The sequence below is a fragment of the Aythya ferina genome (assembly GCF_964211825.1).
Source record: "Aythya ferina genome assembly, chromosome: 7".
Taxonomy (NCBI): domain Eukaryota; kingdom Metazoa; phylum Chordata; class Aves; order Anseriformes; family Anatidae; genus Aythya; species Aythya ferina.
Window position 1 is genome coordinate 19,344,265 of NC_140302.1, and position 26,701 is coordinate 19,370,965.

The 26,701-nt window shown below is 40.1% G+C and overlaps 2 protein-coding genes across 4 annotated transcripts in view; one reads left to right on the forward strand and one right to left on the reverse strand.

The window, feature by feature from the left end:
• The window catches only part of WDFY4 (WDFY family member 4), a 143,236-nt gene that overhangs the window by 106,290 nt on the left and 10,245 nt on the right, over positions 1-26,701 (forward strand). For all 3 annotated transcript variants that reach the window (XM_084526105.1, XM_084526104.1, XM_084526106.1), the window contains 10 exons: positions 7,450-7,492; positions 8,294-8,413; positions 9,060-9,177; positions 9,865-9,974; positions 14,229-14,382; positions 15,972-16,063; positions 21,021-21,233; positions 21,756-21,903; positions 22,772-22,929; positions 24,698-24,856. In XM_084526105.1, coding sequence (XP_084382231.1) covers positions 7,450-7,492; positions 8,294-8,413; positions 9,060-9,177; positions 9,865-9,974; positions 14,229-14,382; positions 15,972-16,063; positions 21,021-21,233; positions 21,756-21,903; positions 22,772-22,929; positions 24,698-24,856 — 1,315 coding nt within the window. The remainder of the gene's footprint in view (positions 1-7,449; positions 7,493-8,293; positions 8,414-9,059; positions 9,178-9,864; positions 9,975-14,228; positions 14,383-15,971; positions 16,064-21,020; positions 21,234-21,755; positions 21,904-22,771; positions 22,930-24,697; positions 24,857-26,701) is intronic.
• Positions 1-26,701, reverse strand: part of VSTM4 (V-set and transmembrane domain containing 4) — an 82,235-nt gene that overhangs the window by 1,438 nt on the left and 54,096 nt on the right. The gene's annotated exons all lie outside the window — the stretch shown is intronic.

Sequence of the window (26,701 nt, forward strand, 5' to 3'; positions counted from 1 at the left end):
GTTTGCTAAATGTCCTGTTTAGTGGACCTGAGACTTGAAAAATGAAATGTTTAAAGTGAATGATTAAAAGCAGTTTGTTTTTCGTTTGTTTGTTTGTTTTATTTTTTATGCAACTGGGATCTCGGAAACCTAGTGGGCTCCCAGGTTTTGCTTGCAGTTCACACATTTTCTAAAGGGCAGACTGAACAGGGAGGGGGCAGTCAGTGTTTGTGCTGCTTAATGATATGTTAAACCAGACCTCAGTCAGTGTCTCTGTGCTCCTAAGGACAGACTGTGGATATTCTAACCTTGTCTTTCCACACATGCAGTGGGATAGATGGACTCACATGGTGAGGGTGCCCTGCCCTTAAAAAATATATGTAGGTGTTCTGGTCAGAATTCTGGTTATTACTGATGCTAAGCACATGCTATGTGCTTTGAATTGAGGCCTGCATGAGTAGTAGTCCACTGTAGTCTTATGGTTGGTGACCTGTCTGTATACTTGAAGGTCATCAAATATAGCCAATAGTTAGAGCTAGTGACAGAAGATTCCCTAGAAATGGATGACAATGTCCCTATCAGCCAGAGAGCTGAGAGGAGCATGGGTTAAACTGGCTAATCACAGGGATGGTCTTGGTGCTCTGACATTTAGTTGTGAAGAGACAAATCACAGCTTTGATGAATGATTGCAACAAAATATGGATTTGTCTACAGTACATTTCCATTTTAGAAAGACTTCATTACAAACCCTTCAGGCTTTTTGGCTACTCATTAATCATGTGCAAATACATGATGGGGAAGCTGAGGCTACAACTATGGCATTCAGCTCCTTTCAATTACATGCCATAGCCAAAAATGATGCAAAAACAAGTGAGATCTCTGCCAGTTACTATCTGTCCTCCTGGGAGCTCTGTAATGAGGCAAGTGCTTCTAGAAGCAGCACAGTGGGGTCAGTCTTGCCTTGAGAGTATATTCCAAAATTTAATCTTTCTGTTATTTATTTATAAAAGGACTTAAACACAGTTAAATCTTTCACACCCACGTTTCTGTCTCTCACCAGTAATTACGGGGTTATATTACTGTTATATCTCAAGGCCTCTCACCTTTTGCTATATTTAATCTTACTCGGCTATATTTAAGCTTACTGGGCTCCAAGGGCAGTGTCTATGCTATTTCTTCCATTGAAGACTGGGAACTGAGGCACAGAAATACTCTACTATGGAAAATTATGCACTTCTCCATCTTTGTGGATGTTAGCTTAAATAATTTGACCAGGATTGTGCAGGAAGTTCTGGAGACCAAAACAATAGGTTGTTTTAATCACAATTCTCATATTTTAAGGAGTTGATGGAAAAAGATCTTCAGGTCAACTGCATTACGCTTTGGCAGGAAATACATTTTTTTTTTTCTAAATTCAATATAATAATCTTTTAAAATGCTTTTTAAAACATCTTTAAAACTCTCAGAAAACATTTTGTTCAGTTTCTAGTGATTTTTTTTCTGTAACTTTTCATTGAAAATCCAGAGGAAGGGGATGGGAGGAGTGCTCTGCTTTGATCCTAAACAGTTTCATTTACATAGATAAATAAAATCAGCCTTTTGCGCAGCTCTCTTAATGCTGGTTCCCAGTCCTGATATTACTCTGTGCTGTGTGTACCTGTGAACACTAGAGGGAGCCTGGTGCAGAAGGTTGAATGCTGAAGGTAGGAGGCTGGTAAGAAGTAGCAGTACAATTTAACCTTTTGGGTACTTCTCTATCAATGACCCTTTGCTGACTTGTTATAAAATTTGAACCTAGGCCCTTCAGACTCTTAGAAGTCCAGAGAGGTTATTAATTTTCCTGAAGACAGATCACTTAATATGATGCATAGCATAATGCCCCAGACTTTAAAATGATTTAACTACTTGGGTCATGCCTCTTTGAGTTGGATTTTTAAAAATTCTACCTTGGACCTCTAAGATGCACTGACCAGGAAAACATGTGTCCCTTCACTGTGCTGACACTTTCCAAAGGCTATTTTCTTTGGGTTAAAAGTAGTATTCAGGTTTCAAATGTATTAAAAAAAAAAAAAAAAAAAAAAATCAGTCTTGGAGACAGGGATTAGCATTAGAGTTCTGCAGAAACACTGCACAGCACCAGACAGCTTGAAGGGTATGAATAGCTCTCTTGTCTCTGCATGCTTGTAAACTAATTATCAGTGTTTCGCAGGGCTGTCGCTGGAGATAATGGAGCTTACTTAGCCGTGTCTCATTTTCTTTAGCTCTGCATAAGAAGGCTCCAGTTCTGTAGCCACTGGTATTAAAAATTCAGGAATTGCAGGAGCCCTCCTTGCTGTAAATTTTAATTATGCCTGTTCAACCTCATGCTCACAGCGCATCTCCGGTGCTAGCAGAGGGAAAGGTACATGTGTGACCCACTGCATAAGAAATGGTGGTGCCAAGAGGAAACTCTATGTGTAGTTTTCTCTAGACACTGACACTCTGAGCTGCTGGCAGGCCTTTGCCCAAGGATGAGGGTGCTGCGTTTCTAGGTTGGTAAGGTCTTGGTAAAGAAGATCTTGACTGGGAAACTCTTTCCCTTTATATCCGTACCTGGCAAAGTCTTTAGTCTGGACTGGACTTTTAAAAGGCTAGAGCTTTAGGAATGTTTCACAGGTCCAGAGCTTTGAGGCTGACCTGATAGAGAAACTACGAGAAAGTCCATGTCTATTGTATCACACTGCCTGTGGTGCTTTGTGTTGCTGGGAACAGACCTTGAGCATCAGGACTAGGGCTGTGAGGCAAGAAAGGTTTGCACAGGGCCCTGCCATGACCCACTGTAGCTTAGGCCTGCCATAAGAAGGAGATACAATGCTGGAAAATTACAGATTAGGACCCTAGTGCACAATCTTCCGCCTGAACCTTTCTCTTTCCTTTCTCAGCCTAGTGCTGGCAGGAAGAGACAGGCCTTCTATCAGTGACACTGGGTGTTTCAAGATCTCCTCTGTGGTTCTCCCTGTTCTTTTCCTCCCCTAGGTTGCTGCTTCCTACTTCACTGCTCCCAAAGCTGTACAGAACCATCCTGATCCCTTCTTAAACCAGCCTGTGAAGAAAGTTTTCTCTCTCTCCCTCTCTCCCCTCACTCTGGAAGAGTGGGCTTGCCTGGTCCAGCAGCACCACTCTGTGATCAGGAGGTCAGCAAGGTGACATGTTCCAGCTCTATGGAGATACTTTCGTGTATAGCTTAAAACCCACATTCATGCAGTGAATGATTTTGCATGAAGCCAAGCGGTTCCAACCAGGGGAAGATTTTATTTCCTTGCTTACAAGCTTGTTACCACTTTGTTGTTGGATACGACCTGTTGTGGAAGAGAGATTAATTCACTGACTATCTTAGATGTAGTCTCTTGCTAACAGGCTGTTTTAGACTAAATCCTACCACGAACAAATAGATACTTTCTTTAATTTTATTACTTTTCTAGATGACTTCAGAGCCACTGTGCTATCACACAGTGCAAGGTCACTTATAAAACCAGTGCCCACCAAGGATAAACAAAAATATTCTTATCTCAGCAATTCTGTCAGGCTGCCCCCCTGCACAAGGTCTTACCGGCTAGCAGCTAGGAGGACTTTAAAAGCCAGGGTACAGATGTCACAAGCTGATAGTTTTTTTCAGTAGTGTGGGATGAGCCTTCATGGTCTGTTACCGTGTAGTTGTCCTCTGGTCTGCTCTTCCTTGAGTAATGAGTTAGTCTTTCAGCTCGTAAAACAGGAGAGTGCAGGACAATTTCCTTTTCAGAGGCCTGTAAATACTGAATCGTACTTCCTTGAAGGAAAATGGCAGCCCTTCAAGGAACTGTTGTGTATGTGAGTGTTGAGGGGAAAAGGGTGGTAAAACGGACTTCCCCAGCTACAGTGCCTCTATTCAGTTCTCTGTCCACAGCCTGTGAAACTTTTGTTCCTAAGCAACAGCAGTGCCAGGTCCTTGGAGATCATTAGCATAATGTTTGGTTCCAGCACGCAAGTTCAAGCTGGAGGGAAAAGAGCTGAACTGCATGTAGTGCCTGGAAATGTTAGATTTCAAATTATGCAGAAACAAAAAGCATCTGGACCTGGTTAGAGGCTGTTCATCAGCTTTGTTGCCTTATCTGTCCATTTTAGTCATTTGGCTATTTCATTTTACTTGGCTGTAGCACAGTGTGAAATGCCTGCACGTTTATGTTTGAACTCACAATGTTTGTGATACCATCCTTAGGACATGCCAGACTGGATAGATACAAACTAGGAGGAGGTTAGTTCAGCAGTGCAGCAGAGAGGCTATGAGCTGCAGTTTACGTTCGTCTATCTGTGACCCTTCAAAAGTGCAGCTGTTGCAACAATTTCCTCTTATGCCATGTGAATTTACTAGATTTTGTCTCTGTAGCTGCAGCTACCAAGCTCTTGCTTTTAGTAACTGGTTGCAATACTTCCAAAATATCTAGAGAAAAAGAATTATTGAAGGGAAATGGGCTTGTGTACCACCTATTGCCAAGAAGTACACAGAAATGATTTATTTACTCAGTGTCCTACAGAAATGCCTATTGTTTTCAACTGTAGAGAAGAAATTGTGTGGTCCTACTGTAATATTTCTGTTTTTAAAGCACAGAGCAAGAATACTCAGAAGGTAAACTGGTACAATCAGATAAAGAGGACCCCGCACCTTTGATCAAAAGTAAACTAACCCAACACTGAGATTTGAGAGACTGGATTGCTTCACAGGGAAAGATGGTGTTAGAATAGAATAGTTTTGTTGGAAGCGACCTACAGAGATCATCAGTCCAACTGCCAGGCCACTAAAGGGCTAGCTAAAAGTTAATGATGTTATTAAGAGCACTATCCAAATGCCTCTCAAACACTGACAGGCATGGGGCATCAACCACCTTGCTTGGAAGCCTATTCCAGTGTTTGCCAACCCTCCCAGTAAAGAAATATTTAGAAATATCTAGAAATACAAGCAATATCTAGTCCCCGTTAACCTCTTTGTAATTAACTTTGTTTAATAATAAGGCTTGTACCTAAAATGTGGTTTACCATGAAGGAGATTTTCTCATAATATTTTTCCTAATTGCAGACATTCTTTAAGGAAGGTGGGTTTTAGGAGAGCCTGGGCACTGGGCACTGTTTTGTAGACTTCAGAAGTCTGGAGGATGGAAGACAAAAAGAAAATGAAAGTAGCATTGGGAAATCTAAGAACCCAATGAAGTTTATTGGAATTTTAGTTTTAATTTCTGTGGGGGCAAAATCTTATCCTTTGAGATTATTTTATCCTTTGAGATTGTCTCCTCTGCGGTGAATCTCCAAATGGGTTGAGGTTCACCTGTTTCTAGCAAATGGAGGGCGCTTGCTATCAGAAGAGTGAGATCATAGCCTGATGTTAATGGAAAAAAGGGATTAATAAATCACTTATGCATACTGTAACCAATGGTTGTCATTAGTACATATGCTTATATTGTGCTATGGCTAGTAACCTACAAATACCTTATAGATTTACATATGAGGGTACTCCTGTTAGATATGCGGGTACTTCTGTTGGTTCACGTAACTTCACTTTCTCTTGAAGTTTAGTTATTTACATTTAGGAAGCACTTTTCCTATTTCTTTTTCAAACCAGACTTCTGTTTATTTATTTCTAAATGCACTTACCATGATTGGATAGCTGTTGTGGTTGGATAGCTGTTGATCTACTTTGTGCTTTTGCTGAGCTTCACCTAATGCAATTAATGGATGGGACCACTGGGAGTTGACAAAGGAGATCTTGGGACTTGGAGCGGGGAGCATCTTGTCTGGACCCCTGAGACCCAGAAGGGTGCCTCTTTCAGGGAGGATGACTACACTTAGCCTTGTGTGTTTTCATGAGGTGTTGAACACATCAGCCTCTCTGTTATATAGAAGCTTCCACTGAGAGTGTTTTGTTTTGGCTCTTACGGAATCCTTATTATTGGGTTAGGGCGTGTGACAAACTAAAATAATGGTTCAGGAGGGGTTGTTTACAAGCACTTAACTACTGCACATTCAATAAAACTGTAATGATCATAGACCATGATGCTGTTTTATTTAGGTCTTTGAGGCTGCTTTAAGACTAGCTTTGTAAACTTCTAGTGTGATCCAGTACAGAGCACAAGAATGCAAAATAACAGCTAGTTATTCCTGTAGCAGTTTTATAATCTATGGCTAAACTGATTCCTTTAAGCTTCAGGAAGTTAGTAACTTCATCTGTGAACTGACACCTCAGGGTTAGTGTAGAGCTATATACTCAAAGGGAAAAGCAACTTCTACCACCAGTTATGTTGCGTCATATCATTAACCCTGTTTACTTCGGCAGGTCAAAAGTTTCTTTAATCCAGAAGCTGTTAGTTGACTCAGTTTGGTCTCTTACAGTAGACGTGAGCAAATTCATGGTCTTCAGATACTGACATACCTGGTTTAGCGTAGTTGAAATGTTACTTCTGTTTGCACAGAACTTTGACTCTTTCACCTTTTCAAGTGAATTTCTCTGTTTAGTATCTCCTTTTGGCTGGTTTGTTTTTATTTAAAGTTTCAGTAAAAGTTGCTCTGTATTTTGAGAACAAATAAAGTGCAGGAAAAAAAAAGCTATTTACTCCTGTTTTGTTTTGATTTTTAAAAATAAAAGACTCCACCCTACTTTATCAGAACTACATTTGTTTAAAAGTGCTTTATGCACAAAGAATATCTTTCATATGGAGACTGAGACACCTTTGTTTTCAAGCCAGTGTTTTCAAAAAGCATCAGAAAAATAAGAACTTTCAAGAATAAGTCTTCAGAATATAGACAGTCTTAATGGTACCTGTCACTAATATGCTAGCTCTGCAGTAGGATGTGAATGAGAGCACTGAGCATTTAGCAGAATGGCTTGTCTCAGAACAGCTGTGAAGGTTACTGTCCTCCACTGTCCCTCTGCCTCTGCTACAGGGTTGCCTTCTCTCCCTTTTAGTCAGCTTGTAAATTTTTTAGCTTACTATGTGGCATCACTGCCACCATTTGCAGTGATATCTTAAGGCAAACAAAATTCATCTTCCACACCACCACCCTAATTTCTCATTTTTTTTTTTTCTATTAAATATCATACTTCAGGTGGTGCTTCATTCAGGAGCAGGCTGGCAAGTAGCTTAGCCCTCCTTGTATAGGTAGGGAGGGGGACTGCCAGTGACAATCTCATCAGTCATCTGAAGCTGGCCAGCCATGTTCTGGCCAGACATAATCTTGCCACCTACTGAAAGCAGTAATGAAACTTTGATCCTGCAACACTAACCTATTGACACTCTCTGATTTTGGAATGATTTGGTCAATGCTGAAACCTCAACATTCCGTAGTGTTGGTGTCCTCTTGTTTCCGTGGGATGACAGCAGGGGCTCAGGGAGCACAAGCATTAATGTATTGATTTTCCCTTGTTGTTCTGAAGCAATTATTTCAATCAATGTCTGTTCCATACAGGAAACACTCAGGAGGGGAAAAGACAATGCTCCAAAAGTGGCAGGTAAACTAAATCTTGGCTCCATGTGGTTAAGCAAAGAATTTCATCACCTGTGTCCACCCACAATTATATATATGTCTGTGTGTGCATGCATGCCTGCACTTCCAGGCATAAGCTGCTCACTGCTGGAGGTGAGGTTATTGGCAAGAGGAGCAGAGAATTTACATCTGGTTATTGCAGAGATTTTATTCCTACTGTGAAACATACGGTGTGACTGGCAGATTAAGTGTGATTTTACACACATTTTAAAACAGAAACCAAAGAGAGCTACCTAGTCAAATGATTATTCACAGATCTGTACATCTAAATCAATGCACCTCTCTTGATTTCATAGATTTTATACTGAGCTGAGAGATGCATTCGCTCTCCTCTACCCCTGATCTTGGTGGCCCAAGACACGCTGAAGAAATCTATACCCTCTTGTTTGTATGTAGCACTTTGTGCAGCCTTTCTGTACAGGCAGTTGTCCAGGATTTGCCAATGTACAGATTGCATGCATTTGGCTCTTTTAAATTGGGAAAAAGTTCTCTGTTATGCAAATACAGCATAAAAGCACTGGGTGATTATAGATGAATGCAAATGGCCTGTCTGAAGAAGAGCCAAAAAGAAGACTCAGATTCTGTTGAATGGACTGTTGTATAAGAGCTGTTGTGCTGATCTGAATGGCAGTGGGTGATTGATTACACTATTTATAATTTTTGTCCTGGTGGAGAAAGGAACCACAGAGCTCTGAGGCTGCTTTTGAGGCATGTTTTTCATGGCTGGAGTTAGGAGATTTTAATGTCTGTTTCCTTTCCCTGGCAGAAGAGGGAGATCAGCAACTTTGATTATCTCATGTACCTGAACACACTCGCTGGCCGCAGCTACAACGATTACATGCAGTATCCTGTGTTTCCATGGGTCCTTGCTGACTATCACTCCCAGGTCAGTGCATGCCGCTTAACAGCATCCTGTACTTTCTGTGATAGCAACCATGTAAAGGTTTGTTTTGTGATGCCACTGAAGCAGAAGGGCCTAAACCAAGGGTTCAAAATTTGAGACAGTTACGTTGAACTGTATTGATTCTTTTGTTGAATTGTATTAATTCTTTATAGATTAGTGTTCTCTTCAAGTCGGCATGCTGAGGTGAGGTTCTGCCTTGGTAAGGTGAATAAGCATCTGTCAAATGCATACCTAAGAAATAAGGAAAGATTGCACTGGCTTAGCAGGTAGGCAGGGCCAGGCCTGTAACCTCTTGGCAAGGAGATTTGGACAGAAAAGTCCTTGAGAACAATCCTTGCAGTCATTGAAAGCAGTCCTTGAGACCTTCCGGGTCCTTTATTCAGGATCTACCATGTCCTTTACTTATTAAGCACCTTGTACATGCTGTCCTTTCAGAGGCACATGTTGCCATTCTGTTTCCAAGTCCCTTCCCAGTTCTGACAATGACTATTTCTGTACTGAATCTGTGGCAGCCTTGTATATGTGAAGCTTTGAACACAACTTTACCACTGACCAATGACACAGAGTTGGTCCTAATGCCTGAGTCTGCATTCTAAAAATTCCTATCTTTGCTGTTTTTTCTTTTCAGACTCTGAACCTTAGTAATCCTCATACATTTCGGGACCTGTCGAAGCCCATGGGAGCACAGACTACGGAGAGGAAACAAAAGTTCATCCAGCGCTACAACGAGGTGGAGAAGAGTGAAGGTGAAGGTTTTGGGAACCTAGCAGGCAGTATAGGCTTTAAGTCTCCTCAGGCCTTTTGGAATACTGTTGAATCCCTTGGAAAAGACACACAAAGTCTTTCCACAGCTGTAGCTAAGGGAAGCACAATGCCAGGAACATCCTCTTCCTTTCAGTTTCAAAGTGGTTGAGGATTGAAAGAGAAATGACTCTCTTGCATGCATTTCCTCCTTCTGTGCCTTCTACTGCTGTGTTCTCTCCTCTTCACTTGGGCAGGAAGAGATGCAACAGCAAAAAGCAATGTTCCTCAGAAAAGGCTGTTCTTGTAGGTAAGCTGCATGCAGCTGTCTTTGTTAGCCAAACTGTGGGTAGAAGACTGCTGCATGCAGTTTGGCTAGAAGCTACATTAAGAAAAGGAAACAGCATTGAGCTGTTTGACCTCTAGATATCAAGACGTTTTTATTACTAATGGGCAAGAGGATGGTCTGGCAAGATAAAGGTTTTCTTCCCTTCCACATTAATTTTCTGAAAAATAAAAAAGAATATACAGATGTGGTAGTAACTGCACATTCAATGCAGATATGAAAGGTGTGTTTTTGCACGTCTTTGAACATGTCTGCCTTAAAGACTTATTGTGCTGTGCTAACTAGATGTTATGAAATTGAGATGGTGGAATTTAGCACTGAAATCTGATTTGTGTCAAATTTCCAGGAGACCTGTCAGCTCAGTGTCATTACTGTACGCACTATTCATCAGCAATTATAGTGGCATCTTACCTGGTACGACTGGAGCCATTTACACAGACCTTCTGTTCTCTGCAGGTAAGGGGACAAGATTGCTTCCCTCCTACACCTCGTTATGGAGCCCACTGCATTGGCTGTGCAGTGAAGAGGGATTCATTCTCTTGACATTTTTTGTATGCTCTCTGTGGACTTTGGGCTAACTGAAGGCTCTGTGTTGTGTCTGTTGATTTCAGCAGAAAGTTTTAATAGGAGTGGAACTGATGTCTGATTTTCCCTTTCCCTTTCCCTTTCCCTTTTTTCCCTGAGGAAGAGGGACTATTTAGTTTTGGTTCTCTGGTACGTTTTGTGAGAGCTGAGCATGTGAACACCAAGATAATGTTTTACTGCCACTCTGAGTGTTAGCTTCTGACTTTGGGGCAGATGCGCTTAGAATATCTGCTATTGAAATCTCAAGAGCTCATGCAGTAATGTGCCTATTGGCAAGCTCTTGGAGATGACTGTGCTAACGTGAAGAGCATCCCTAGGCTGGATGGGGACCTGCAGGTTCTGGTGCTTTGGGAACATGATGACTCTGAGGCACAACAGGAGGCATGGGCTTGGCTCTCCAAGGGTGGGACGAGACTAAAGTATTTTGATTTTGCTTGTTCTGAACTTGGCATCATTTTGTTGGTGCTGAAAGGACTCTCCATGGAATTTAATTTCACAGGAACTGAGCCTTGTGTTTACCTTTCCTAGCCAATCAGCATAGAGGACACTAAATTTCCTGTCTGCCCATTTCAAGCAGTTGGCGACATACAAGCAATGCTCTGTGGTTGTGCTGGTCTCTTTCTTTATTATTTTTTTTATGGGCTAGTATAAATAAAGCACTGTGATAATTAAGTAATGAGCCCTATGATATCAGCTGTTACCAGCAGTAGATGATGGGTTAGTGAACTACCTGAGGCAATACTTGCCATTGCATTCTGTGAGCCATATGTTAGCTGCAGTCACAAATGCCTGTGGAGCAGCTATTTCTTCCAGTAAATGATAATGGCTGCTGTGTCTCACTGGCACACTTCTATGCATAACGTGCTCCTAGACTGAGTACCTGCTTTGTGTTTGTCTGTGTGATTAACAGGTATTTCATGTGGATGTAAATATTCAAACACTGCTGAGATCTGAAGAACTTGAAATTTTGTCTGGATGTGGATCCACTAAACTGCTGAACTTTCATTCTCATTCCTTTGCTCTCTTGTTGCTGCATATTCAGCTTAGCTTGTTGCTGTCATTTCTCCTGCCTGACTGGTCCTACTGTGGTTTAGGAGTTGCAAAGTGTGAAATGCAGTCAGGCAAAAAGCAGATATGCAACTGATACTCAGTCAAGTACAGATTGGAGGAGAAATCCCAAACCTAATACTTTGGAAAGGTGCTGACTTGGGAACCACAAAAGATTCTCAGCATCTTAAAAAGTGGAAAAGCCATGCTTATAACCCTAAACTGCCTGTCTGAATGCACATGACAAAAAAAAAAAAAAAAAAAAAAAAAAAAGTTGCATAACATCCTGTTTCTCACGTCAGATATGTGATTTATACCTGGCCAAAGAAGGCAGTGAGGAAGCAATACCCCTCTACTAAGGCAACCATACAGGAATTTACAAAGCCTTATTATTTCACATTTTATTTAAATGTATTGAGATCTGATCCTGGAGGAAGGCATGTATGTGCTTTGCATATTGTACTGGAATGGAACAAAGATTGTCTCATCAGATGGGTATTTGGATGATATCTCCTATTTCACTGGATTCTTTCACCAGCCCTTAGGTACCTCACAGAAATCCTTTCAGGAATAGGTTTCTGTGCTTAGTATCTCTGTTGGAAAGGCATTCTAGTACTTAATGCTCCTAATGATTTGTACCACTTGCTTGTGATTCACCTTGTATTTTATTCCCTTTTGTTCTTATCCCACTGTTGCATTTCAGCAAGCAGGCTATTCTTTCTTCCTGGTGTTTGCCTCTCTGAGGTACTTGCAGAGTACAGGGTTCTTACTCTTCGTTGTGTCATTGACTCTGGAGCTGTCATTTAAGCACTGTCTCAGTGTAATTGCTTCTCAGCATCTCTGAGGGTATGGTAAGTCTTTGCACTTCATAATCATCTTTTAGAAACACTTTCTTTTTGGGTTTAAAACACAACCAAGACTCAGTGCTGATTAGTTCTATAAACATGGGGAGTTCTAACTCCCACCTAGAGGCCACTTTGACCAGCTGTCTTTTATATATCCTGATGAACCATAGTTTTAAAATGCATGTTTTTTACCAGTATTCCTAATCCGTAGTAGAAGGCCTCTACTGAAAGGAAAGAAACAGACTTACTGTATCTAGCTATACAAAAGCTGTAAGAGTTTGTTGAATTGGAATCTAAAGGCATAAAGCAATTCTTGATTCTGTTTTTTTCCTTTCAGTGTGGTGTTTGCATTCATAGAGAGAGAAAACTCATTAATTCTGATATAAATATATGCAAATAAATGTATTAATATAGGAAATGGGAAAATCAGTTATTGCTTCCTTTATAAATAATACAGGCTTAAGTTTTAAAGATATTACTTTTCCCTAAAATGAATTAGACAGCCAGGGAAAAAATCACATTTTTTCGTGGTGGTAATATCTTTAACCAGATTTGTCGCGCTAACAGCATTTCCTATGTATATATTATTTTTATTTAATACAGGTAATCTTTTTATTACAAATCATATTGTTTCTCAAGAGATTACCATCAGCTCTCATAAAAGCTGCAAAAAAAGATGAAAAAGCATCAATCACCACCAGACACAGTGCGCTGTGTGCAGATTAAATATACAAAGCCCTTTAATATGCTTCAATGAGATACTTGTTAACTGTTGATTTATTTATAGTGCTTCTTCTACTCTGTTTTAATTTCAATTTGAATTTGACTCCAAGGGTCCCTCTCTAATAATGATCAAGAGCAAGATGACCTTGTGCATCAAATTAACTCCAGCTAGGCTTACTCATGTGATTTGAGCCACTTTTTCACTCAGTCCCTTGAGTGGGTTTGGGAAGGCTTCACAGTTGTCAGTGGGATAAGGAAGAAGGACATAAAATGCAACAAGGTGTACCAGAATTATGCTGTCATTTAGAGATGAAGCAGGACCAAAAGTCCTGTCAGAGTTCATCTCAGGGGAAACAGAGATGAAGTCTCTACATCTGGACTGTGCTAGCTTTTGGTTGGAGTCTATCTCAAAAGACAAGCAAGGAGATGCGGCTTCAGAACTTACGATTTCTGTTTTGTTTGCTTATCTGTGAGGGTAGTTTCTTCTTAACAAAGAGTAAGGCAAAAGTTACTTCTTGACCTTCAGTTGCCAGACTTAACAGAGATCGCAGACCTTAGTTTTATAATTTTACATCATTTAAAAAGTCAGCTTTCTTCTGAATCAACTTGTTCATTCTGAACAGCTCATTCAGATGATCTCCAAAAACTGTCTGTTTTTGTTACTGTAGGACTTCTTTGCTAAAATAAATTCTTTTCTCAGTGCAGGGATCCCTATGTAAATGTGCACCTGATATTTTCACCAATCCATACTGTATCTGAAATCCGTTTTAAAAATACTGCAGGAAATACAGTTTCAATATAAGACATGCACCCTTCATTCAGTGAGTGATTTATCTAAAGGCCATGGTTCAGAATGATATTTAGGACTAAGAAGGCTGCTATTTTCTAGTGCTTTACTATCATTAAACTAAACATATTCAAATGCTCTCAGGATTTGAGGCATTTTGTTTCTCCTTCTTCATATACCAATTCAGTGCTGGGCTCAAACGTTCTTCCCTTCTCCCCATCTTTATGCTGTGCCTTCTTCCCTGCTGTCCCCTGGCCAGTGGGTCTTTCATGTTTGCCCAGATCTGATTACAGTTATTTCAGTGGTACCACCTTTCCCCAGGGGTTTTTCTCCAGAAGATTGCACGCAAGATTTTGCACAACTATTTGATTCACAGGTGTAAATGCCAAAGCTGTGTCTACGGCTTGCAAGTCACTTTGGGATGTTAAACGAATGAGTTACACTGAGAAGCATTACTGCTGAGTATGCTGATATTCTTAAGCTATCTTTGATAATTTTTGCATGCTACTGTGTTATTTCAAGCTACACAAAATCTCCAAGCTGTATGATATTGTTAACCTACATATCTAAAGTTCAGGACTGAGACAGTAAATAGAGCTGGGACAGATTTTGAGATACCAGCTAATCAGATGTGTGATGATTATTGCAGAATTGGCTAAGATTCTGCATCTGTTTCTTATTTAACAGAATATTCACAATGCAGTCTTTTTGTCCATTTAACAGGGTGGGAGTTTTGATGTTGCAGACAGGATGTTTCACAGTGTCAAGAGCACGTGGGAATCAGCATCAAGGGACAATATGAGTGATGTCAGGGAGCTCATCCCCGAATTCTTCTACCTTCCAGAGTTCCTCACCAATGCCAATCATTTTGAACTTGGTAAGTGACAGAAGGGACTTCACTGCTCCCCTCCTGCTCCCCAGCATCACACCAAGAGAGAAGTCCTAGATCTCATGTTGGTATGTGGTCACTGGACTATGCTGACTGATGAGGCTCTCCAATCAAGTGAGACAATTTTTTATTAAAAGAAAGCTTCAAGAGTATAATCTTTTTATATTCACATGACACATTCAGTAAACCATGTTTCTAGCTCAGAAGGGGTTCTTGTTCCTGTTTCTGTGTAAAGAAATTGTACATTTTGTCAAACAAAGGCAGATTTTGATATCAACAGGCTAAATGTCTGATTTTGAAAAACTGGTCTCTATCATCACGTGTATGTGTCTATCAACCATATATTAATTTGACTTTTGGAGATGGATCAGTTGCTAAGTGGTACTTACTACATTTTTGTTTTTTTAATCTGCTGTTTCCGGTGCTTAATATTGCCAAATGTGATCTCACTATCATCTTGAATGTCTCAGTGCCAGTTATATGAAGCAAATGCATCATCCCTGGCATCCAGCAATATCACAGTCCCCTCTGAATGTACAGTGCCTCCAAACCTTTCTCCATCAGTGGTGGAGGGTCAGAGAGAACCCTCAAAAAAAAAAAGTTTTCAGAAATAGGTATGACAGTGTTCCAGTCATGATCCGTTTCACTTTACAGGCAGCTGACATAATTTGCGATATTAAGCTTCTTTTTCTAATGGATGCTGGTTAGTTAACAATGAAGGCAGAGGAGACTCCTTAAGGCGCATCCTAAATTGATAATAGCAAAGGCACCTAACTAGTGATTTTGAAATCTAGTCATAAACTGTACCTAAGATCCCAGTGAAATGAGACATACTATGAAAAGGGCACTGTAGGAAAAAGATGTTAAAAGATTGGTAAAAGATAGTAAAGAATTAGGCTAATTTAATCTTTGAGAGGAGACGAAATAGCAGAGCCTGCCTGAAATCAGCATTCAGAAATTGAACTGAACACAGTCAAGTGGAGGGATCTAAAAAAGGCACCAGAATCTCACTGATAAAGAACAAATATACAGAAAGATTTTACAGTAGGTAAATCCAATAACCTGAATCTGTTCACTGCTACACTGTAAGGAAATTTGTAGTCCCAAACCTGAGCCTTAACTTAGATCATCCGGTTGTGTAACACTGCCCCGATTTGAAAACATATGCTTACCTTCTGAAAGGAATCAGATAGCAAAGAACTTGACAGTGAAATCCTTCCCAGAGGTTGCTGTAGCAGAAATATCAGATAGTGCAATGGGATTATGTATGAGAAGAAAGTTATGCCAACAAGTTTGTGTTGTCTGAGTTTGCATTCAGGGCTAAAATGATTGTAGTAAGCACGTGTGATTTTACTGCATTAATGACAGTTTGTAGAACATCCCACTGCTTTATTAACATCAGAAATCCAAGGAGAAATAAATTCTGCAGTGTTTTATGACACTATATTCCATGTAGAACCTGAAATTGCATGTGTGAAAATCACTTGAATTTCCCTTGACTTCACAGTTTTGGAAAAGCTGTTCCTATTTGCAATGTGTGCGCTTCTTGTTTATATTTTTTCCTTTAATTCCTGCAGGTTGCATGCAGGATGGAACAGTGCTGGGAGATGTGCAGCTTCCGCCTTGGGCAGATGGGGACCCCCATAAATTCATTCTCCTGCATAGACAGGTTAGTGAATATCACGTTTTGGGACTAAAGGCCAGAGTCACAAACTAAAATATTTATGACTGGGTGTTGTCAGTAATTTAGGTGTCGTCCCATGTTTGGCAATACCATTTTTATCCATCTTAGAGAAAAAATCCTTTGCGAGCTGGTTTACGGGCTGTTATTCCATCCTGAAGTAAGTTTTCTTGTATGAAACCAGGTTTAAGAGAACGGGCTTCTAATAACATGCATCATCTGTATTTCTTGCAAAGAATAAATTGTTGCTAAAAATATATGTATATTCCAAAGAAGTCAATGCTTTATAGTATCTGCATTGCACACCGTCTCCCTGATTCCTGATGCTGTGAACACTTTGACTTGTGAATAGTTCCAAATGTGAGTGTGAGCCTGTTGAAATTCATGGTTTCATTCACATGTGCTCAGGTTACTCCTGTGAGTATGAGTACAATCTAACCCTGTGCTTGCCTACTTTTTTTTTTTTCTTCTCATTATTCTTGCCATAGTTTCTGGTTTAGGACTGTTGAGGATTGTTAACGAGGTATTTCATTTTTAGTTTAATAGGCTCCCTTTAGTCTCTGGTGTGAAGTCATGACCTGACCAATTCACTTAAAATCAGTGTCAGAACAGTAAGTGCCCAAAACTACTTTGAAAAAGCAAAATTTCTATTTTTTTTTGTAAAAAAAATACTACTTTTTCAAAGTAGTATTTTTCAAAAAAGTTTTTTCAAAACTACTTTGAAAAAGCAAAATTTGCTACTTTTAATTATTTTGAAATGGTTAACTATTGTATAGGCTTCAAAAAAAAAAAAAAAGTTTTCAATCATTTTCAATCATTTTAAAAATATGATTGGAAATAGTCATTTATCACTGTTTTCCCCAGAGATCATCTTTGATACAAAAAGGCTTGTAAATTAATGATATTCCAAGTTATGTGGTGGGTGAAAATAGCTACTTGCTATTATTAGTAAGTCTCAAGCGTGCCTCCATGCTTAATAGCTAGACTCCATGGTGTGTTGCCACACATCTTAGTAACCTAAACCAGTATGTTGAATTTACAGCATATTCAGACATTCATCAGTACCATTACAGAAGCTATGTTAATCTTCTTCTTTGTTTTACTTTGTATTTCTGTAGCAGTTAAATGTGTAACTCCCATCACAGCCCAGTGTTACTGGGTTGACAAGCACACAGTGAGTGGAACTGTCTGGGAAAGAGATGTATGGAACAGCTTTTCACCAGAAAACAAGTCTGGTTGAATGAGCGTGTCGGGAGTAACAAGGAAATCTCAGTAAATCATTTCAACTTTCCGTCTGTTTTCAAAATGCTTCAGGAATGATCTTTTCATTGCAACATTTATATTATATTACAGGCTGAACTAAAAATGTTTTATTTTCATGATGTAGTTGTTACAGCTAATATTGTATGGTGTATAGCTTCATTAATAGTAAAATAACGTGATGGTATTTTTCCAAATTTAAAATTTGGGGAGGGGGAGATTTTAATACATGAGAAAATTTGATAGGGGTTTTGTTCTGATTTGGAAAGAAAATGCTATCCAGTATCTGCACAGCTTCAATTTTTGGTCAGACTCTGTCCCCTCTCTGTTTACAACTTTGTAACATGAGATAGATGAAGAAAGGAGGTGACATTTTTGTCAAAACAAATGACTGAGATGAGAGAGATTGAGACACTTCAGACTGCTTAAACTCCAGTATGTACACAATAACAGTTATTACTAAGTTAGGCATCACTGAAGGTGCTTAGAGTGATTTAAAGGCTTAGTGCTGCAGATACGCTGAAAGGTAGTGGAAGGGACAAAGAGACCTGAGTTTTGATCAGTGCTCATCAGCACATGACGATACGTTTACTGTGAGGAGGGAGATTCTTGTTGTGTTGTGTGCTTTGCAGGCTCGCTGGTTGAAGTAAGGTCCTTTCCAAAGTGAAGAGTTGAGCCTAGGGACTGTCCAGTCACGTTCCTTGCAGGGAAGCAACTTGGTGTTACCCACTGCACGTAGGTTTTGGCCACCTCAGTCAAACATGTAACTGTTCCCTGTTGTTCTCCCAGGACTCCAAAGAAGGCGTGTAGGCTTTGGAGCTTTTTGGTTTCTTCCTGAGCTCTGCCTCATGCTCCCTCTGTAACCTTCCCAGTTGCTTAGCCTCTGTCCTCCAGTTTGCTAAACATGGGAATGACAACACTTCTCTAACAGAGGTGCTGCAGACAGAAATCCACAGACACATGAGAGCTGCTGCAATTTTATACTGATGTTCTTTAAATAAAAGTGTAGGGAGATGTGCTTTCTCTTACATTCTGTCTTGTTTAAATGTAAAGTACTGGGCTTTGCTCCTTGCTGCTTGTTAATGCCAGGCACTCTGAGGGCACTTAAATTCAATGGGAACATCTGCTTTAGTCCTGTAGTTTGGAGTAAGGGTTTAGTTTTGAAATGATTTATCAATCATCCCTGCATAGCATGGTTTTGTTCTCACTGCAAAGTGATCTCAGATTGTTATATAGATTAGTTTTGAACGAAATGAAACCAAAAGCTGCACTCCAGTTGTGCACCTAAGCTATGCTCCTACCACTGACAGCATTCAGCCTGGGGGAGCAGACTAGACGTAGTTTGAAGTAAAGCCCCCACAGTGCATATAATGTGGATACTGGGCCCTCTCTACCAGCTGTTGTGTTCAGCAGACCTGCTTCCACTGAGCTGCACTATTTGGTAGCATTGGCACAGCTGATTAAATCATGCAACTTGTACAAAAGAATTGAAGTCTCAAATAGGAGCAGTTTAGCAAAAGGAAAATCATGTTTATAGTCATGTTCTTAATGATTTGCTAGGCTTGAGCAGACCTCGAGCACAGTCAGTCCAATATTTTATCTCCAACCACTAGTAGCACCAGGAGGTGCAAGAAATCTTGCCATGGGAAGTTAGTTGATTAGCATGCCTGGGAAAGTTTCATCTAATCCTGAAGAGGTAGAGATCTTGAACGCTGGAATGCGAAGAATTCTCTTTCCTCTGAAATCACCTGCAAGGCTAGATGTATTTGTTACTGGTATCATGGTGTTTTTCAGGAGGCTTCACAGAGTTTAAAACACTAAACAGTTACAGGTCAACACTGTTGTGAAACCTGGCTATTTCTTTAAGGAATATGAGAGCAAAGAATTGTTCTTGAGCTAAAACTGTCAGTAGCTCTCTACTTCACGTATAATAAGCTAAGAATCTTGTCTACATAAAGTAATTTCTTTACTCTCTTCTTAGACCTCAATGCTCCCTGCCTTCCTGGGCATGTCACAGTGCTCAGTGAAATACTGAGTGGCTGCACAGTCTCATCTCGGTTGGTTGCTTTGTTTTGCTCTGTTGGCGATGCCAGGCAAAATTTACAGTTTGTAATTCATGCACTAACTGCTTTATTAATAAGAATGAATTCTGAGTCTATTCATAAGTGTTTTCTCGTTGTTTGCAGGGGACAAATTGTATACTGTGGTTGTTCTCTGCCCTGCAATCATTTTAGCTGTGGGCAGGGTCATTTAAACCAGTATCGGGCTCACTGTCTGCTCTGTGAAATGAGCCATTGTTCTGGATCCCATTAGCATGTTTATTTCTGCTGTGCTTTGGGTAGGATTGTCTACTTGGGAGACCTTTAACTGAGCATCAGGGAGTATTACACAGTCAAATGATTTGGAGATAGGAAAGTAGTTTTAATAATGCTTAACACTGATGCTTGAATCATTGAGCAAGGCAATTGTGGAATGCACAAAGATTTGGTGATGCAGGCAATGGCAGAGGCAATAGTGTTTTGCAAAGCTTCATACATAAGGCTGACTAATCTGGAGGTGGGTGAAGGTTTGACTCAAACTTTTGTCTACTGCCCTTGAACTTGTTTTATGGGTCTTCCAAGCACAAGATTTCTGCTATCACGTTGAGCCTTTTAGGGAGCCCACATTAGGATGGATGTGCACTACCTTGTAGCATCTCTTATGGTCTTCTCCAGTAGTAATTGTTTCTTCTGGTTGTGTTAATCCACATGCCCGTGACTGCAGCTGGCAGATCTAGTCAGACAGAGAGAGCCATTTCTTTTTTTTGGGGGGAAAAGTTCAGGCCTTGAGCTTTTCCAGGATGAGGGAGTCTGGTGCTGCATCAGTCTCTGCTTGAACCTTTTGAAGGTTGTAAAATGTGTGTGTTGATGAAACCCAGGCAGTCATGAAGCTTCTTCATACAGCTGTCCTGCTGCACTGCAACTCTGCTACTGCAAAGCCCTTCATGCTCTGCCTGTCTTGCCTTGTGACACCCCTTGCCATATCACTACAAATCACTGCATTTCCAGAGCTGGTTCATGGCATGTACCCTCTCCTACCATAACCTTCTGACCCAACTTAAAGCTTCTCTGCTAGTTTCTTCCTTTCCAATATATACTCACATGTATCTTCTCAAATGAAGTCTCTGCTACTTGGTATAATTCATAACTAAGGCCTGTTTCTACAAAGAGAGTAGTACCTTAAATCACCAGTGGATTGTCTACAGAGCCAAAAGATGGTACTAAATGCTAAATAAATAAATATTTTATTCATTTAAACCATCTCGTCTCAGTAACTTTATTGATGAAGAAATCGTAGCACAGGCGTTTAGTGTATGCTTGGAAACCGCAGGATGTGCCAAAACCTGTGGAATGCTTGTGCTTTGCTTAGTAGAACCTGCCTGTGTTTTCCCTGAAGATACTGTAACTGGTGTCTGCTATGTCAAGCATGCCTCACTCTGTCCTTCCTTTTCCTGTGAGGATCCACCCTACACCTCTTTGGTCTCATTTTGTAAGGACGTGCTGTGAAAGATTGTACTGGAAGAACTGGAAGTGTGAAGATTTGCTTTCAGAGAGTACTGTGGAGAATTTGTCTCCAGCAGGGAACAGGGAGTAGTAACGCATCTGCAATAGATGCACTCCAGTGAATTAATTTTCTTTGGTTTCAGGCACTGGAAAGTGACTATGTCAGTGCACACCTCCATCGCTGGATAGACCTGATTTTTGGCCACAAGCAACATGGCTCAGCTGCTGTGGAGGCCGTTAACACCTACCACCCTTACTTCTATGGAGACAAGATGGACCTCAACAACATCAAAGATCCTCTGATTAAGAGCACCATCCTGGGTTTTATCAGCAACTTCGGACAGATACCAAAGCAGGTATCACTTCGTCATGAGAGTATAAGGAAAAACAGAGCATAATTAATTTTGATCTTGTAGTATTTCAACTGGAAATCGGGAGAAGAAACTTAAATTACAGGCAGTCACTGATTTAAATCTGCTAGAAGATGGGCTATAGAGTTCTCCAGGTTGTGTGACTCCACTCTCTAATTATGCTGTTCTTGTCATATACCATACACCTGTGGTATCAAATCTGGGTTCTGCTACTTCAGTACTTACATGAGTAACCACTAGTCTGGGGCTGAATACAGGCAGATGAAGGCAGTTTAAATTCTCACCTATAGTTTTCTCTCTTCTCCTGTATCACTGGGAGTAGCTTCCTATCCCTGTAAGGGATGTAGTCTGATGAAAATGTAATGATAAGGATAAGATGGTCTCATTTTAATGAAAAGGTTTTTGTATGACAGTTCTGGAGTCTATGATTAATCTTTTAAATAGATGTGTCTCCTGCATGACCTGGCTGATAGAGATGTGTTTTTCAATGCCATTCCTTTGTTCTAGCTCTTCACTAAGCCACACCCATCCAGGAATGCCCAGGGTAAAAGTTCATCAGGAAGAGAATCAGTGCTGTCTTTTCAGTCAAGTGGAATTCTTCCTCCGTTCATCAGCAGTCTGCAAAACCTGAAGCTCTCACCAGTTACAGTAAAAGGTGCAGCAGGGGCTGTGCTCCATTTTCTGAGCTACTAAGTGTAGGATTCTTGGATGGGGATGAATCTGCACTTTTGAGAGCATAAATATAGTCATATAGCTTTGTGTGAGTTGACATGAGTTGGTACCACCAAGATCCCTTCAGACAATTATTATTGGCATATGTGTGTATTGTGAGGGGACATTGAAAGTACTTAGACACTAAGGAGAAATCTTGGAACTTAATTTGTTCTGAACTCTACAAAATTATTTACGACACTTAAATCGTTTCTGTCTTCTACATTCTGGATATATCAAGTTAAAGTATAAAGCTTGCTCTTTTCCATTTTCATTCTCTTTTTATATTCATCAGCAAAGTAAATTCTTTCCTTCTGCACCTCTTGGTCTTCAAATCTATTTATTTTCTTCATCTTTTTCTTAGTCTATTTTTCTTAATGCTGACAAGTCTGGAAAATTTCAGTGTATCTACTTCTTTTCATCCCATGATGCTGGTATGCACATTGCACATTTTTGTGTGGCCAGCAGACTCCTGTAGCTGTACTACAGAGGCTGTTGTTGCCATGCTGTGCATCCTATAGTTCATGGCAGAAGGCAGTCTGCCAGCAAGAAGGAGGTTAATGACACTGCTGTCCCCTTCTTTGGAGCCAGTCTCCACTTCTGCATGGATTTATGTGGTCTGGTGGAAAGGGGAGTATCCACCATTGTCTTGAAATCTCAGTGGCAGAGTGGATTTCTGTCTGTGGACCTGGTCCCAGCACGCTGATCCCAGTTGTGGGGCATGCCAGCCCCACCACAAAGCCATGTAAGGCAGTAAGTTAATGTCAGTGTTTTAAAGACAACAGAATTAAATATGTTCTCTGTCTTGTCAGACTATCCCAAGGGAGCTATTGGACACATTGTTCATACTGAGAAGGGCATTCTGGCTGTTGAAAAAAATAAAGTGTTGATTCCTCCTCTTTGGAACAAAACGTTCTGCTGGGGATTTGAAGACTTCACCTGCTGCTTTGGCAACTATGGGTCTGAAAAGGTAAATAGAAAAAGCCTAAGCATTTCAGAAATGGATGTTATGTTGTGGTCTGTCTTGTTTGGGTACCCAGTTGAGAGGCCGTAGGGGAGCTGATTTTGGAGAGTGATCTGCATGACTTTTTGCAGTCAAGTTTTCTGAGGATTCTCAAGTTGGATATTCCAGTGGAGTACAAAATTATTTCACTCTTGAAAAATGTGACTTTTTCCCTCTAAATGATCTTGAGTTTTCCTTCAAGTGACTGTTGTCTGTCACAATGAAGGAGAAACCTCATTTCATAGGTTGTAAGGACAGTACAAGGTCTTCTGGCCCCCAATTAGAAATTTCATTGTGCAGAACTTTCTGCTGGAATTGAGATAGGACCATCTGTCAATTCCCCTCTGGCTCCCAAGCTCAGCCCAGTGCATTCATTCAACATCATAATGTCCCCTAATCTAGACAGTTAATACTCTTACTTCTTTGCTGTTAAAAATCAAGGGTCTGTGTCACCACACTGCTGGCTAGGGCACTGGACAGATACAGTTCTCTACCACAAACACACTGATATTGCACGTGTTTGGGACAACGTTATGATGTGCAAAGACATCCAAGTTAGCTTGGGTATCAAAATAGCAGAATTAGTCATTCATCAAAATACTAGCTTGGGTATCAGAGCATACCATATCGTTATATTTTTACAGATATATCCACAGACACTAGACATGAGGAAAAACATGAGATTTATTTTTACTTTCTGATTTCTGTAAAATCAATGATTTTTTTCCCACTGATTTTCAATATAGCAAATTAAAATTGTTGCTCAGTAACTTATAGTGCTGCTGTAGGTGTAAACTTCTTGCTTAATGTCTTCTGGTTGACTCAGAAGAAAGGAAGTTACAGAATCATGGTGGTTGTTCTTGGTTTTTTTCCTCCAAAGATCAAGGTACCATTAAATGTTCTGGTACTGCTCAAAAGTCAGGGTGTCACTGAGCCTCTTGCAGTGATTATACAGTTACTATAAGAAGTAGTTGAGGGATCAGCTTGAATCTCTATTGGGACAACAGTGCCTCTGTTGAAAATATATTGAAGATATACTAGAAATATATTGTTGCCTTCATTGAAGTAGTAAAGGTTTGTTTTGTCCATGGTACGATTTTTGTAACTGTGGCATCCAGGTTCAGCAGAATCATTAGCACTGTGCTGTCATCCCCATTTAGTGTGAGAGAACTAATGCAGAACATGAGTGGAAGAATGTTTGTGCTGTAATTGCAGCAGTGTAGAGTTGATTTAGGCCAGCTTGGTGCTGCTAGCAGAGCAGTTGGCCAGAATGGAATTTAGTGCTTTGGCTATTCAATCCAAGTATGACAAAGATGTAGCTGAGCCTGGCACTAACTCTGTTAGCGGTGGCAGTCATAACCTGCGCTTTGTTGTTAATCTACATTGAATGTTTGCATACTGTTGCTATATGGTGGCAGAACAAATTTGCCTGAAGCTATGTAGGAAGTCTGTAGCACAAGAGGGGCTGAAACTCTGTTGTCCTAAGACACTGACCTTTATCCACCCTTCCTGTTTGGTCCCAAGAGTCTTGCACAGCTGCATGCAGCCACAGTGTGTGCATATACATAATACATGTATACAGCTGTGCTGTCAAAATAGAGACTTGGGATAAGATGAGCTTTTCTTTCCTGGGTTAAAAGAGGCTCAGTTCTGAAAATTAAATCTGCCATTTGGTATTAATAAATGCATGGTATCACCAGATGAGTTTTTGGCTGAAAGTTGTTTTCTCATACAGAACATGACTACGTTTGAGTGCATGGCAGACTGGGATAAATGCCTCTGCGCTGTGTGTCCTTCAGCAACTACCATAATCACATCTGGAACAAGCTCAGTTGTGTGTGTCTGGGAACTTTCTTTGGTCAAGGACAAAGTAAAACATCTGAACTTGAGACAGGTGAGTACCGTGACTCTTGGTACAGAAATTTAATAAAAAGCAAAGAGCGAATTTCTTTCTGTCAGAAAATTGGAAGAGAAAACATGCTACCGTGAATCAAAAAGGCAGAAAAAGGTGATAACGTAAAATAATAATAATAATAATAGGTATAATGCTAAAACTTGTTGTCAGGTCAGGAGCTGATTATATGCTTTATACCCATACCTTATATATTATGCTTGGTGGGTTTTGTTTGTTTGTTTGTTTGTTTGTTTTGCCTTGGTAGCATTACCTAAATTTACAGTGATAGAAGAAACAGTGACAATAAGGCATGTCCTCCAGCCAACCTTTGGATTATTTTCAAAAGCCAATATTACCTGGAGATGGTTCTAGTTCTTTTTCGGCTGCTAGAGCAGTGGGCAGGATCTCCAAAACACCCTGTCAACTTAGCTGATGGGGATGAAGGCTCGGCTAGGTAAAGCCCTTGATACTTCTCCCTCAAACAGAATTCAGAACTTCAAAGGTTTGTCTATCACTCCACGAGGTAGGGAAAGATCCCTACAGTTATATTGTTTGTGACCTTGCTGTCCATGGTCCTTTAGTGTTTGTTGATTTGGAGCTCATCTGTAGTCACCCAGCAGCTGTATAAATGCTATTTCATTTGCAAAAGTGAACAGTGAGTTCCCAGCTTTACAAGAAAATCTGGAGTACTATCATATCTGAAAGGCATTGTGTGACCTCTCTTCCTTAAGAATTAAAGAGACACAAAACTCTCTGCTACTCTTAGGCAAACTAATAATGGGTTCATTGATCAGCAAGGAGGTCTCCAAATTCTTGTTCTAGAGTTTTGTTCTGTTTATCTGCTCTGGAGATACTCAGGAGCTATCTCAGTGCTTTCCGGACCTGGAGCGAAAAATATTTTATTTGTCATTAAATAATGTGAAAACATCTATGTCTGCTGGGAGGCCAGAGAAGTTCCTAGACCTACACTTATCTGATGTTTTTGGATGTTGAAATTAGGAAGAAAACTGTTTAGAGCAGCTTCTCTTCTGAGTTCTATGTTTCTTTCTTGAGAAGTCAAAACTAGGAGGCAAAATCTTGAGTGACGACCTTTTAATCTCTCTGCTTAGTATTCCAAGCAGAGGTGGACATAGAAACGGAAGAAATAGCAGCAGAGAAAATCTAAGCAGTAATCTTCATAAACATCAAAATGATACTATTCTGGCGATCTGTTCAAGTTTCAGGCATCTAACTGAAGAGGCTCTTCCATCTTCAGTATAATACCCTTCCCTTTAACAATATAAAATCAGCTTCGCTGATGTGTTCAGCTGTGATTAATCTGATATTACCCAAGGTCCTCAAAATGGCATGAGGTCATACAGTGACAAATGCTGTATTTTTTTCCTTCTCTTTGCTTGCAGAGACCTTTTTTTTTTATAATGACTGGTGTAGATATAAATTCGAATTATGGTTCTAAATGTGTTCCAGTGAATTACATGCTGCTTTCATGTAATTCACTGTTTCGTGGTGGCCGTTTTTTTTTTTTTTTGTTTGGTTGTTTTTTTTTTGTTTGTTTGTTTTTTCTGAACAACAACAAAAAAATTGTATCATCTTTCCTGAGAGAGTGAACTTTGCTTAAGTAAAGCTGATGTGCTATAAAGTGGATGCTATTCACTTATCAGCTGTCTCATGGGACTGACACATTCTGGTTTGGAATGTAGTAAAGTGCAGAAACTATATTTCAGCATAAAAAGTCACTTTTCCCTCTCTAGCAGGGACTGTTTCCACAGTTTTGTGGAACACTAAAGATTGAGCATAATAGCCTCAGTATTGATCTATGCAATTTACCAGTTCCCTCAGTATTCA